At 48.3% G+C, this 15,013-nt stretch overlaps 1 protein-coding gene across 1 annotated transcript; it reads right to left on the reverse strand.

Annotated features, from left to right (window-relative positions):
- Positions 1–732: 732 nt before the first annotated feature.
- Positions 733–14,575, reverse strand: CRLF3 (cytokine receptor like factor 3). The gene is made up of 8 exons (XM_066200890.1): positions 14,419–14,575; positions 11,742–11,949; positions 9,899–9,986; positions 9,258–9,435; positions 7,688–7,910; positions 6,948–7,080; positions 3,888–4,000; positions 733–3,600 (listed from the first exon to the last, which is right to left on the reverse strand). Exons 1-8 carry the CDS (start codon positions 14,545–14,547, stop codon positions 3,347–3,349), a joined length of 1,326 nt encoding a protein of 441 aa, XP_066056987.1. The 5' UTR covers positions 14,548–14,575; the 3' UTR covers positions 733–3,346.
- Between the last annotated feature and the right edge of the window lie 438 nt (positions 14,576–15,013).

Genomic DNA, 15,013 nt, shown 5'->3' on the forward strand with positions numbered 1-15,013 from the left:
GTGGTTTCACATCCAAGAAAATAAAGGCTTTGGAGTAGGTGAGTCCTTCCCTGAGTGTGACCTGCAGTTTTTAGGCTGTTCAATTTGAGAGTGAAGCTACAGCTCTGGAGGAGAAACACTTGGCATCTTGTCACGAAGAAAGCTCATGTGAATGGAGTACTTATGAGAGAAAGCTGCCAAGTCAGCAACTTCGCTAACTGGTTTCACAAGCTGGTTTTCCTTTAAAAGAGACCAAAGGACTGGAACAGGCTCCAGGTAAAGCAGAACTAAGGGAATGAAGTAAAGCTGTGTGTTCGTCCAACAGGGACTTTATTTGAAGGTGATTAAAAACCTCTGCTGCTGGCCAAAAGCTACAGATGTGCAAGAGTTGCACCACAGAATGCACCAGTAAGAGATGGGAACAGTGAAATGGAGACGAGACAAATCAGGTGTGTTGGAATATGGAGGGAAGTAGCTCACAGATGCTCTAACAAATTTTATTAAAAGAAGGGAAAAAAATTTCTAATAAGAGATGTCAGTTAAAATTTGGAAATAAAGGTAAGTGCACAGGTGGGCAACCTGAAAATAGTTTGGGACCTCTGAGGGACAAGATTAAATAAATGGGAAAAAAATAAATGGGGAGAAGCTCTTGGAGATGGCTGCAGTGCTCTAGAAAATACTTTCTTAGATTGTTAGAATGCTGTGCTGCTTCGCTTTCTGCCCCGATAAATAATTTTCTAGACCATACACAGGTGAGGGATAAAACTTTTATTTAAAAAAATTCAAATTTCTCTTGACACATAAGTCTTAGTTGAGGTAAGTGAATGTACTAGCTTAGGAAAACAACTTTCAGTATTGGGTTTCATAAGCCATTAACACTCTTGCTTGCAGGGCTCCAAGAGCTAGAGGTGCAAATTGTACAGGAAGTGTCAAGTTTTCCATCCAGCTGAACTCTGCTGTGGAAGAACAGAACTTACACCTTTTAGTTCAAGCCTCTTCCGCTGCTTTGCATCCTTTGTTCCTTTAGTGCTCGGGTCTCTTGCCCTGAGACTCTTCACTCCTCCCCCGTTCACAAGGTGCAGCTCCAAGAGGTGGCTGAAAGTACCTCATTTGCAATTTGGACAGCGAGGCTTGTGCCAAGTTCAAATAAAAAACAAAACCGCCACAGTAACAACAAAAGAACCATTGGCAAACTGCCCTTGTCCAACACACAACGAAAGCCTCAAGGCAGAAAAACTGCTCCTGCCCTCCCCAGCTCTCCAGGACAGCAGTAGGGGCCTCTCACGGCCCTTCACAGTCATCTTCAGCTGCTTTTATGTATATTCTGAACAACCTGACACGGCATTGCCACCTCTGGAAGTACCTGAATTCAAGGTTTAAGCTTTATTTTCTAATTTGTAAGTAAATATCCCGCAGAATCTATAGTCTGACCAGCCCCTCCGAAAGCAGATGAAAAGGTACCTGACCCGTGGGTACCTCAGGAGTGTGGAATATTCACAATTTTAGTTTCCATATGGTAAAAGTACTAAGTTACAACTAGTACCTGATACCTGAAGTGTGTAAGTAGAACTGCCAGCGCTACTGCCATGGAGCAAGATTTAAGTCAGCTGCTCTCTGGAATGCCAGCCTGACCCTCTGGGCAGGACTGGCACTTTCATCTACTGAACCTTCCTGTAAAAGTACTGAAAACACTCTTCACAGGGGAACTGAAGTAACACTGAAAGCACAGGATAAGCCAGTATTCTCTTTCTCCTAACACTGAACTAGTGATGCTTCACAAACCAAGAGCACTACAGGCCCTCTGTAGCTAAGGGTGGATGAACTGACCTGCAGCAGATCAGTCTTCCTCACTTCATGCCTTCCAGCCAATTCCAACCTAACTCTGCCTTGTGCAGGTTCTTTGCACTCACCTAAACCCACACACATTTTTTGCTCTTGTAAGTGGTATAAATGCCAACAGCCATTCACCTTGTCTGAAATTTTTGTAGCCCTGCTACAGCTGCTTGGGGAAAAAATTCAGGCAGGATGGCTGATCTTTTTGTACTGACAGTGGGAGTAATAGCAATGTTAATTAATTGTAAAATAAGCTTTTATGCTTTAAGCTTATTATGGTTGCATAGAGGGCTAATGTAGCACATTGCCACTGAAGGAAAGGCAGGATGATTGTCTAGGCTTTATAAAAATAGTGCTATTCTAACATGATAAAATATATTTAATTTTAATTGAACTTGAGGTAAGAAGCCCCTCAGTGAGTGTTACTTTTAAATATTCTTTAAATCCAGTAGCATTGCATCTTTTGACCAGGGATAGGCTCTCTTTGAGCTTATCCACCTCAGTTGCTCCTTAGAGGAAAAACGTCTAACTTTATGTAACTTCTGAATTCCAAGTAATTTAATTCACACTGTTATTTACCCAATCCTACTCTAGGGAGGAGACAGCCTAATTACCACCATCTTTTCAGGTTAAATCTGTGCAGGCAGGGTCTGCCTGAAGCCCACCCACAGCCCATGTCCCTTACTCCAGGTGGAGCTCCAGCAGCAGTTGCAGTCAGTCTGGCCCAAGCACTGCATACACCTGCACTGAGTGCCCAGTGTCCCCAGGCAGAATTTGGCATTGCCAGGAATCCCGCACACCACAACAGCACTTGTGTTGTCAGACAGAAAGAGAAGGTTGTCTCTGGGGGTCAGGAGGGCTCTGAGGAATCACAGCTGCCAATCCACAGGTCGAGCCCAGGTACCGAACCACCGAGACTCGCTCTGACACATTCTACGTGTGAATTGTAACAGGGGAGACATGTTCCAAGTGACAACACAGAAAACAGTTCAACAAGTCTGGAAATAAGGCACTTAGTGAGACAGTAACAGGCTGGCTCAGCCACCCCTGTGCAGAGGGATGAGCAGTACCGTGCGGGCGGGCACCGCTGCCCGCTCGGACCCCTAAGGCAGCATAGCAGGACCCTGCTGCTCTGAGCTCTGTGCTCTGGGTGGTCAAATACAACTTTGGTCCATTACCACCCCTAAAACGCTTATTTCACAGAGCAGCAGCTTTAAGCAAAGTTAATTCTACACAACATGCGTACCCTGAGACGAGTACAATGAAATACTGACAAAAATCAAGTCTAGAGGAAAAAAAAGGGAAAGGTCTGATGGACTGCTTAAATTAATTTGCCTACACAAATGCTTGTTTCTAGCTTTTTTCAGAGTAACAAATCCAATGTTTCACAACTATTGTTTAAATGAATCCAGTACGAAGTACAATATAGTGGAGTTCAAGTACTATAAAGACAGGGGATTGTTGTCAAACAGCTGGAAACTCAGCTTTTAACATTACACTTTACAGCAAGAACAAAAAATCCCTTTACTCACTGCTAAAAGACCAAAACCTTCCAGCCTGGGTATGAAAATGAACATCCAAAATACAAAGAGCCACAGCACTGATCAAGTACCCAGTCAAAGACCACTTCTCTGTTGTTAGAGCTGATGGTTACTCGAAGCTTGAAGTTTCCTCCCTCGTTGCTGCAGGGTCCCAACTGCACAACTTCCATGTCAAATGTCACAGTCGAGCCAGAAGTAACAGCAGGCAACTGGTTTGTCATCTCTTTTCCATTTACAAACACTGCCCCTGAAACAGTCAGCAGATCTAACAATATTTCTCATTTTCTGTACACACTAATGTGCAAGACCACATCTCTCCATTTTTTTGCAGGCAGCTAGGGAAGTAACCCTGCTGCAATTCTCTAGTCACATGGAAAAGGCTGCAATAACCGCGAGCAGAAGGAGATCTGTGATCCCACCCAAGATTTTTAACTGCATGAGCAGCACATACGTGACAGTTGCTCGTATGTGACGCAGGGATCTCAAGAGGCAGGGGCTGTGGTTTGGGGAAGGAGCTCTGTGGTGCAGACTCACCATTTGTGCTGATGCACACGGCTTTGTCCCGCTGCAGGGAGTCGTCGCCGTTGCGCTGCTCCACGCACACTCCCAGGCTGTCCCGGCGGTCTGGCTGCCCCACGGTCTCAATTCTAACAAGCAAAAAGTCAAAACCCGAAGCTTTAAATCAAAACATACCATGAAATCCACAAATCGCTCCAGACCCCTGTACTGTGCTCCAGGGCTCTCAACAAACTCATCCAAACTCTTTGGAAGATCCCTGCTGAATGACCAAAATTGCTGCCAGCTCTCCCAAGAGCTCCACTGAGCAGCACTCTAATAATCTGAACAAAGTATGAAGCAAACCTTTGCTTCCTACGAACTTCCAGTGTTATTAAATACAATTGTCCAATGTCACAGCTTAGAAACGACCTTCCAAAATGATTTCCAGTTGTCCAAAGCAGACCGTATGCTCAGCTGGACCATCAGCTATTCCACACTACTATACATACATACAGCACCCGGTATTATGGCAAGACAGCTGTAGTTTCAGTATGGATTCAATAAGCAGGACTAGAATAGGTTTTTTGGACTCTGACATGTTCTGCTGTAATGGGATGAGGATGGGGTGCTGCTTTGGGGGTGTGTTTGGTTTGGGCTTTCATAATAAATCAGCTTGGTGCAAACCAAGCAATGCCTAGAAGAGCATTTGCATGTCTGGCTTCTGTTTGGCTGTCTTTAGAGTTTTAGTCTGGGGAAACAGCCTCTGAAGAAAATGCAAACAAGCTGTGCAAATGACCAGGGACTCTGTTCCTTTGGGCCCCAGCAGAGAGAGGAGTGAGGCTGCACAGTTTGTACACTGAAGGGATGTTCTGGACTTGAGTCCTTTCTCTTGTACTGCCACCTCTCAAAGGTGCTAAATCCTACTTTACAGAGAGCCTGAGTGACTCAGGAAATTCAGATGGTCCTTGCTAGAAAGTAAAGCAGTTGATTTCATTGCATCTTGAGAGAAAGAACAGACTGATCCCTGGCTGTTGGCAAACAAAGGAAAACTTCAGCAAACCTTTCAGGAACCAGCAATTAAAGGGGGCAGTGGACTGGCACACAATGGGTTAACTCTTTAGAAGAAAAATAAAATTGGAACCACGTTTGACTTTTGCACTCCGTTAGGCTTTCCAGTCCCCTGGGAATGCCACTAAGAGAGCAACAGCCTTGCACTGTGAAGCAAAGGGAAAACGATTATTTGAATCTCCAAGAAGCTTTTGCTTTGGGAGGGATCCACCCAAAGCAACTCTGAAGAAGATTTCAAATTTATTTCGGCGCACAACAAAACCTTGTGTCTGCCACTGCAGCCCAGGCACTGAAGCTGGCCTCCCACCACCAGTGCCCATTTGTCTCAGATGGGATGGGATGCCCTCCATCCCGGGGGCATCACCAGCGTCAGCTCTCAGCAGAGCTGAGCTCCTGGCAAAGTCAGCGTGACCACCACAGGGCATCCGCTGGGTGAGCCCAGTCACCAGCCTGGCCACAAGGACTGTGGCTCCCCGCGGCAAACGAAGCTTTAGGGAGACGAAGGGCAGGTCACTGTGGAGAAATGTTCCCTTCCCTAAGGGCAGCTCCCTCCAGGCTGCAAGGGAACAGGAGAGACTTGACCTAAAGCAGTGAAGTTTCCCTACAGCTTGGCCAAATGCTTCATCTCAGGACAACTGCCACAGCTTATCTTTAAAATGTAGATACAAAGCATTGTGTTTATCACAGCTTCACTGCTCACTGACCAGCTGTGCCTGGGTCCTGAACACAGAGCTGCTTGTGAATGATAATAACTTGTGTTCCAACAGCTGGAGAAAGTCAAGCACCAAGTACTTCATCCCCCAGCTCAGGAAAATCTCTCACACTTCCAAACAAGAAGCTACTCTTGGACCTTGGAAGAGGAACAAAACCAATTTTTGAGGTTGTCTTCAATCTCACGATAGTTCTTGTGGACACGTGCTTGTTGGAGCTCTGCCACCCTGAAACAATCTCCTCTTGGAGAGAACTCCATGACCAAAATGTGAAGTGAAACATTTTCATATGCTACCAATAAAAAGCACTGGACTGAGAGAACCAAGGGAAACCTCAAGGTTCTGCCTTTAATTTCACAGGCATTGCTGAGCCAAGAGAAGTTAAATCTAGCAATAGATTTCAAATGAAAGCTTTAGAACTTTTTATCCATCTCAGGCAGGGCAACTGAATACATCCTCACACTACAACCATCTAAAGTTAATCTAATCCATTATCAGGAAGGGATAAATGAAACACCATGGAGTAAGTCATGAAAGTATCATGAACAGCCCTTTTTAATTGCCTTTGGGGGCTGCCTGCTGTACAGCAAGTTGTTCTATTTAACCAGGGAAAAGATGAAACAAAGCTTCAGAGTCTCTGAGGTCTGTAATCACAACTGACATGTCCACAAGGACATTCCTCATACCCCGTTAAACAGCATCATCTCAGGGATAGGATGACAGCAGCAAAGCTGCCAAGGTTCCTAATCGTGTTCTGTGTCAAATGGAAAGCTTGAAATTCACAAGATCCCTTCTCCACTCTGGATCTTCTAATGCCAATTTCAAGCAGTAGTCTGAGCAGCACCAATTATCTCACACGTTAAAGGCATCGTTGCCAGACTCTCATCCCAACAGCAGCACACCAGTGTTTTCATGTCCAAAGTCTTCAGAGCCAGTGAAGAGTCCGGGAAAGAAAGCACCCCCTGACCCAAGGTTAAAAGGAACTAGAGGCAAAAAGCTCCACTGACTTCAGCCAGTAACAGCTGCTACAAAACATCAGGAAATTCAACATTCCACAGATCTGCTCAGCATGAGCTATACTTTACCATCCCTCAGGAGTTCACTCATCTCTCCTTTTTATATAAGTGCAGGTCCTACAAAAACATCAGGTGTTTTCCTACAAAGCCAGGAAGCAGAACTAAAGGAAGGTCAGATGTCACACTACCTCGACCGGAGCTGAGTTGATTTAAAACTCAAACACGCCTCAGGTTTACGCACAACCCAGATGTGACAGCTCACAGGGGATGCACCAGACACCAGCCACCCAAAAAGGACTTGCCTGAACGTTAATGTCTGCCCGCAGAAATAGGTAGGAGCTTTGGAGTAGAGCACACCGCACGACTGGGAATCATTCCGAAGCGCTATGTTTCTTCGGCTGCTCAAGCTGTAACCCTCCAGACCAGCTGTCCATTCTTCAAAGAAAACAAAGAAAAAAGCAAGAAAATTGTGAACCTCCACTTGGTTCTGTCTGTGCAAAACCAAGCCATTGCCAATGTCTACTCAGTTCACCTCATGCAGCTTAAGCCACGTTAAGAACAGGGGCTGTTGTTGCCTTTTTCTTATGGAGAGATTTGTTTTTCAAATAAACTGCAATTACAAAAAGGATTTTCCAGCTCAGAGTTCACCAGGAGTTCACTCTTGGCTGCAATCCCTGCCAAGTCTTATTGTAAGAAAAGGAAAGCCTTCATTACCCACTGCCCTTAGAAATCTCTAAGTGAAGAGAAAATTTAAGTTTTCGTCTCTCCAAGGTAAGAGCTTGTTATGAGCTGTAGGTCATCAAAAATGCTTATGCTGTGGTGAGGGGGAAGAAAAAATCATGCTTTTCTGCTGGCCCACACGCTCTCCAAGGCTAAGGAAGCAGGGAGCCGCGTGTGAAAAGTTCACTGAGTGTCCCTCAGCCAAGGAAGCGAAGAATGAACTGCAGGACGGAGGGACAGCTCATCAGGTGTCACACACACCGCCCCCAGCCAGGGACACTCCCGGCACACAGGTGCAGCCCCTCAGGGTGGGGTGAGGTACCGTGGGGGACCAGCGTGGTGCGGCCCATCTGGGGGACGCTCCAGGGGCTCCACTCCTGCCGCCCGTCCCCGCGGGCGCACACCCGGAACTGGTAATCCACGTTGGGGTCGATGTGCAGCACGATGAACTCCGTCTCCGAGCCCACGTACACGTCCTCAAAGTGGCCGGCGGTGCTCTTGCGGTACTGCAGCCGGTAGTCCTGGGCTGTGAAATCCTCGTCCACCTGCAGAAACATCCACCGCGTCAGAACGGAGCCCCCTGCTTCTCCTTTCCCCAGCTTTACATCTTCGGACTCACGAGGTGTTTCACAGCAGAGAATGTGCCTTGTAGAAAGGAATATCACTGTCTGAACCAACGAGACGTATCAGAATGATTTTGTTACAGTTAGAAAATATCTACAGAAGAAGAAACATTTAACAGAAGGCTGTTCATTCCAGCAAAGATATAAAAAGATCCTTCAGCCAAAAGCTGGAAACAACTTTGCAGAAGAAATTCTGCGCCAGTTTTTAACAGCAAGGGAAAATTAATGTTGTCCTTCACAACCTGCTCCAGGGAATGATATCCAGTTCTTTGACATCTCTGAGTCAAAAGATATTTACACACACACCCCCCTCAAAAAAACCCCTCCATTATCCCGCAGGCACAACCAAATTCAGGGAACTGCTGCACAGCACAGAAGATCAGACCCCACCTGAGAGCAGTGCCTACGGTTTAATAACCTTACACATCCTTTACCAGCGAAGGGTGGCCAACGACGACTGGCTGTTGCTAGAACAAAGGTTTGTTTGACCTTGCCAAGGAGCACAGAGCTGTCCAACAACAACTAAACCACATCAGACCACAGCAGTGGTTTACTCAAAAATAGTTTCTGTGTGTTGAAGAGAAAGGCTACTGGATTAGCCAATGTAATAATATTTTCTTTTTCTACCCACCGCATCTCGCAAGGAACACAAACGTGTTTAGGGGTAAAAGCATAACAGCAGGTCCAGCCTCATGCTGGGTGTGCTAGAGCAAGTGTCACTGCAGGCAGACACAAACCCCAGCACCAACCCCACACCATCACTGGGCAACTGTGGGCCTGATATTTCTGGGTCTGAGAGATTTCAGCCTGCTAGCAGCTGCTAACTTTTCCCGAGGAAAAATTTCTCAAGAAAGCTTCTCCTCAAAACAATCCTGGCAAACAACTCTCCTTCCTCAAAACAATCCTTCTCCAGGTGGTGTTTTGTTGTTTTTCTCTAGTTTAACAGTGGGATTAGAGAGGTGTCGTTCCTCTTCACCAACCATGTTCAGTCTGTATGGGAACACCTTACAAAAAGTAGTAAGAATTAGACAATAAAGCTTTTTTTTCTATGCTCTTTGCCTTCTGAAATATTTGGAGTCTCTCATCTTTCTTTTGCGTCCTACAACGACAGACTGCCTTGTCTTTAAGTAACACCATTACCATAAAAACCTCTTCTCAAGTTTTAAACTCCACACTGGAGTAGACTAGTCCTTGGAAGGCAGTGGAGAATTCAGAAAGACAGTGGATTGTTTGGGTTCTTTCAGAAAAAACTCAAGATATTTCACCTACCTTACACCACCGGACTAAAATACCTCCAGGCTTTTCCACAAATTCCTCCAGCTGTACAGGTGGGCGGGATGCCACAGTTCCATGCCTGAATATTTGGTTTTTCAATATAGTAAGGAGGCAGTCATCCAACTGGGCAGATAAACAAGGCACGTCAACCAAGGAGGGCACTTCTGGTAAGCTGAGAAAGGAAAGTTTGCTTTCATGAGAGGGGCCAGCTTCCACAAATTCCTATTTCATCCATACACTTGAATCTGTGCAGATTTGCAAAGAGAGAACAGCTGCAGAAATTGGCACGTGCACTCCAGACTTAAAAGACTCAGAAAACATTGTGTTTCAGCCCTAACCAGACTGTCTGTTTGTCAGCAAATACTCTGAAACACAGGCTGTTCTACAGGGAGTGGCCTCATCCTTCACAAACAAACAGCCTATATTTCCACAGAACATATGGAGGGTGAAAACCCTTCCTCTCTGTGAGTGCCAGCCCCAATCAAAGTCTGTGAAGCAAACAGGACAGCAGCTCCTCAAATGAATCTCTTGAGGCAATGGAGCAGAAAGCTTTTGTTTCAAAGGAGAAAAGATCCCCTACAAAGAAGGGCACATGTGCCACTGCCTCAGATCACCTCAGACTGTTGGTGTCTTACCTATCTAGCTGAATATGTAAAGCTTTTTTTGTAAAGTTGCAAAGTTTCTCATTCTGTTGTCCCACATCTCCATCGACTGCACTCTCTCCTGCAACCAAACAGTAAAGATATTCCTAATGAGACAACGTCCACAGAAGGCATTCTTTGCTTCAAAGAATAACCAGTTCTGACACGAACAACCAATTAAATGCGAGGCACTCTCAGCACTTTTGCCAGTCTTAGCTAGAAAACACAATTACAGGTAACAATATAAAAGCCTATCTAAGAATTTTTGAAGCTCTCAAACCCGTAGGCACACCCCTAACAGATGTAATAATTTGCCTCAGGTCTCAGACAGGAGCAGAACTGGGGTCAGATGACAAAAATCAAGATTATTAATCCCTTTCTCCACCCGCTTTAAATGAAGAAAAAAGCAAAGCACCTTCACTGATCAGAAAATAAAAAAGCACTTAAAAGCAAGGGACAATTTCATTGCTCTGTTTGCTACAGTCAAAATAGCACTATTGTCACAATGAAGGAAATAACCCATGCATTGAAGTGTGGGGACAAATACAAATATTTTCCTAAGCTTTCCACATAAAGTAGCATCCCGCACTTCATCTTACAGACACACATGCTCCGGTCTCCTGTCTGCTGACTTTAGGGTAATTTACAACTTCAGCAAGCTCAGTCCTTTTCCAAGTGGAGGATTACACACGTTACAGATCCCTGAAGGAAAGCACACGTCATAATTGGCAGCAGGAGATTTAATAACCACGGAGCCTTAACTCCTTTCTGACTCAGCTGCAGCGTGTGCTCGTCCTGCCCACAGCACCCAGGGAACTGCGGCGAGTCAGCTTCTCGTGAGACCCCAGAGAATGTCACACAAAAAACCTCTGCCACCACCCTGCTTCAGTAACCTGAGACTTCAAATAAAAATAAGGTGGATACCAGCTGTCCCACAGTTGTGGTGGCAGAAAAAAACCCCAACAAATTAATCCTTAAACACGGTCACTGCTCCTGTGAGCAGGAGGCACTGGGCTCCCAAGCCAGCACAAAGCTCGTGGCTGAGGAGGAATTGGGAGCTTTCCCACCCCTGGGACACAGCTCCATGTGCTGTAACTCCCAGAACTGAGCTCATGCTGAAAGAAAGTTAAAGTTGAGACATGAGAACAATGCAAGGAAACTGCCAACACACTCATGGCTCTGACATGCTCCCAGTAGGTTCTGCAGCCTGGGGAAAACAGGCAAGAGTGACATTCCTTTCTGCCGAGGTATTTAGCATCAGCAGGGTATAGTCTGGCCCTTACAGTAATATTCCACATGTCCATTTTTGTCTGCCTCATCTTCTGACTTCTTAGAGAAATTTTCCCCATACAGTGGCCGTTTTATTCCTCATGTTCCCCACCAAGGGCAAACATAATCACACTCAGCAGGACAGTGTGTTTATTTCAGCTGCTATTTCAGCAAGACAGACATAATTTACTTCACCAAAAACAGACACTTTGCTATCATGGTATCCACAATATATTTTATTTCAAAGTAGCCTGGCATACTTTGCTGTCTAGCTTGGAGAGGCAGAGAATGTCTCTGCAGTGAAACAATTCTCAAATAGGTACTTCCTGCCTGTCAGGAGAGGCTACGCTGACATATGTGCACCCTGGGACTGGAGTGATAGTTCAAATACAGATGTGTAGGAGATAATAATGATCAGCTCCTCACTACATCTCCCCAGTCCTTAACATTCAGTTTGAGGTAAGTCCAAAATGAGCCAAACACACTGATAAAAATGGGAACATTGCAGACTTTTGACAGACCCACAGCGGAAGGCAGAGCTAAGGCTCAGCACCAGGTGCCGCCTCACCTTCCCGGAGCAGATCCTCGGCCGTGCTGACCCCGTGCTCGATCAGCTTCTGGCACTCGTCCAGGGGCTTGATGCTCTCCTGCTCTATGACATCCACCTCCTGCAGCAGGGACAGCAGCCGCTCGTCCAGCAGCTTCTTCAGGGTCCCTTTCAGATCGCTGAAATGCTGCTCCAGCACATCTCGGGTCAGCGTGGCACTGTCTTTGATCTGAATTCAGGTAATGGGAAAGAAGGATTCAGGAGAAAGGCAAAGGCCACGCACATCTTTTATTTTTCTGAAGCGTCTCATCCGCAATTGCTGGAGAAAAGCTGCGAGTGGAGTTTGCTTTAAAAAATGACCACTGGCAGTTAACAAATTAGTGAAGTCATTCATAGTACAGCAGGGAAGGAGGCAAAGAAACCAGCCTGGATGAGGGGAAGAGCATATTAGCTAAGGAGAATACAACCAGGATTATGGGTGCTTCAGTCAAGGAATTCTTCTTATCAGAAAAATCCAAATGCTCTGTAGATCTCCTTCCTGCTGCCCCCTCAAAAAACCCCCCACTGCTGTAATCCTCATACACAGGTAATCCTCCTTGCAAACAAAAACCTATCAGACTTTCAGAAGACTATCTAGGAGCACTTTTCCAAGCCTTATCACTTCACTGGATTTTTTTAAATCCTCACAAAACTACTTTCTTTTCAATTTTGTTCAAACAGCCACCCTTGGTGACAGGACAGGGTGAACAGCAAATCTGTTTTGACTCCGGAAGAACCTGACCACAGAAAGTTCTACAAGTGCTCATTAAAATGTCCGCAAACTTGCTGAATCTGGCTTTTAGGGAAGAAAACACATTTGAACATCCCTGAGCTAAAAGATGCAAAAATCATCAGAAGTAAACATCTCCCTGTGAACAACTTTTCCAAGTCATGCACACAAGGAAGTGCTGCAACACGCTCACGGCCTTACACGTAATTTCTAGATCTTTAGAAGTACAGACAACCAACACAGGAAGTTCTCGGGCAAGGTAAAATAAATTTCCTTTTCAACAAATATTCACGAAGCTCTGCAGCTGCAACACAGCTCTGTTTCCCTTTTCTTGTAATTTCAATGCTTGAGGAAAAAAAAAGGAAGTATTTAGCCTTGTGAAGGGGTGGAGCAAAGGAAGGCAGGACACTCACTTCTCCAAGCTCTTTACCTCCATTACAGGCAGATAAAAACTCACCAGCTCAGCCCCAGAATCAGATAGTGCTCATCAAGCAAAAGAGGAAATGCAAGTCCCTGAACACAGAGCTGTGTGAAGTCTGTGGAAAATCACGTCCCACTGGTCCAAAGGAAAAGGATGCAACCCAAGTGATCCAGTCCTATCACATCAGCCCATCAGTCCTCAAATAATAAAGCTGCCACTACATGAAGCCCTGTCTAGCACACTCAGCACTTTGGGAACACCAGGAACTCTTGGGTATGCACCAAACAGGAAGTGATCCTGAAGATGGAAAGAGAGAAAACTGAAACACGCACACAGCAGAGAAGTTGCCCCCAGGAGGAAAAGGAAAGGTGAGCTAACTACACACCTGCTGCACAAAGGCACATGGGCTGCCTCCCAACTGCACTTGGAACTGTCAAGCAACACATTGAGATGACACGGTTTGGATGCAAAACAGCCATGAACAATTCATTCTCTAAAGCAGCCCGTGGTTTCAGCGCTGACTAATGAAATGCCCAGTGGTCACCCACATGCACTATGAGCAGGACACTCACCCAACAGATTTACAGCAGGTTTCTGCACCAAGGGGATCTGCTTCAGAAAAACTAACAGGTCACCACAGAAACACTCTCTAAGTTTGGTTTTGTTCGGGTTTTTACTGATCTCTTGCAGAGCTGAATGGAAGACAGCAAGGCATCGCTTCCAGCCTGCAAAACCCCGCGTGCTGGGGCGGGCCGAGCAGAGGAACCAGCCCTGGGCTCTCCCTGCCCACAGCCGCCAATCTCCTCCCGCATCTCCCGGCGGGAGGGTCACGGTCCCCATGGAACTCTGCCCTGGCTCCAGCGCACAGCTGCAGGCAAACCAGCTAACCTGGAATGCGGGCAGCCCTCCTGCCTGCCCCACGGACTACGTGAGCCAGGCACTGTGCTGCATGGGGACAGCCCGCTTCCAAACCAGGGAACAGCGTGCTCAGGCCGGAAACTGATGTGAGGACGGGGATAACACCCCCTATTAAATCACACTTAGCATCTCAGCTACTTTGGAAAACGTAGCTCTTGAGGATATTTATTCTTGCCTGGGAAAACTCCCCGTGGTCCCAGAAAATGAGGCTCAGCTCAGTAAGAGACTTCAGCTGGCATCCCTTTCCTCCGACACGTCGCACATCTGCCGTTCCCCGCCCTCCATCCCCGGCACCCCCCGAGGCCACACGCCGGCGCCCGGGCTCTCCTCACCCCCGCTCGGCCGGCGCTCCCCGGCCTCCCCCCTCCCGGCACCCGAGCCCCACGCCGGCTGTCCCGGCGGACGGGAACCGCGGACACGGCCCGGGCCCCGGGAGAGGAGCGGCCAGGGCCCGCCGCCGCCCCGGCGGGCTCCCTGTGCCGGCCACCCCCACCGGGCCCGCCCGCGGGCACCGGGCACGGCTCAGGCCACTCCTCCCCTCCCGGGGCAGCTCCGGAGAGCCCCGCTCCCGTCCCGTGCCGCTTCCCCACCTGCTCCCGCGCCTGGTGCAGCCCCCGCAGCCGCTGCTGCAGCTCCCGCCGGTAGCTCCGCGCCGCCTCGATGCTCTCCCGAGCCTCCTGCAAGAGGAGCCGCACCTCGGCCTCGCCGGCGGCCTCCATGGGCAGCCGCGGCGGCAGCGAGGGGGCGGCGGGGCGGGGCGCGGCGGGGCGGGCGGGCCCGGCCCCCGGAAGGGCCGCGCACCCGCGGGGCGGGGCGGGAAGCGCGGCGGGAGCGGGAGGCGGCCCCGGGGCACGGACCGGCGGCCGGTGACGTCGGTGAAGCGTGACGTCAGCGGCGGGCAGGGCACGCGACGGCCGCGTGACGTCACGGCCGCGGCGCGAAAACCCGACTGAGGGCGGGAGGGGGCGTGGCCTCCGCAGAGAAGGGGCGGGGCGACCGCGCGCCCGGCCGCTCGCGTCACTTGACCCGGACGGCGTGCGGCCATTGGGTGGCGGCCGCGGGTCACGTGGCAGAGGGCCGAGGCCCCGCCCCTCGGTTTCCGCGCGGAGGATCCGAATCTGGCGCCGCGCGCGCTTTTACCGCCCGGCCGGCGCGCGCGCCCGTCAGGCCGCGCCATCGGGGCCA

Source organism: Chamaea fasciata, unplaced genomic scaffold (assembly GCF_029207755.1).
Source record: "Chamaea fasciata isolate MVZ Bird 193981 ecotype frontalis unplaced genomic scaffold, bChaFas1.0.hap1 SCAF_19, whole genome shotgun sequence".
NCBI lineage: Eukaryota > Metazoa > Chordata > Aves > Passeriformes > Sylviidae > Chamaea > Chamaea fasciata.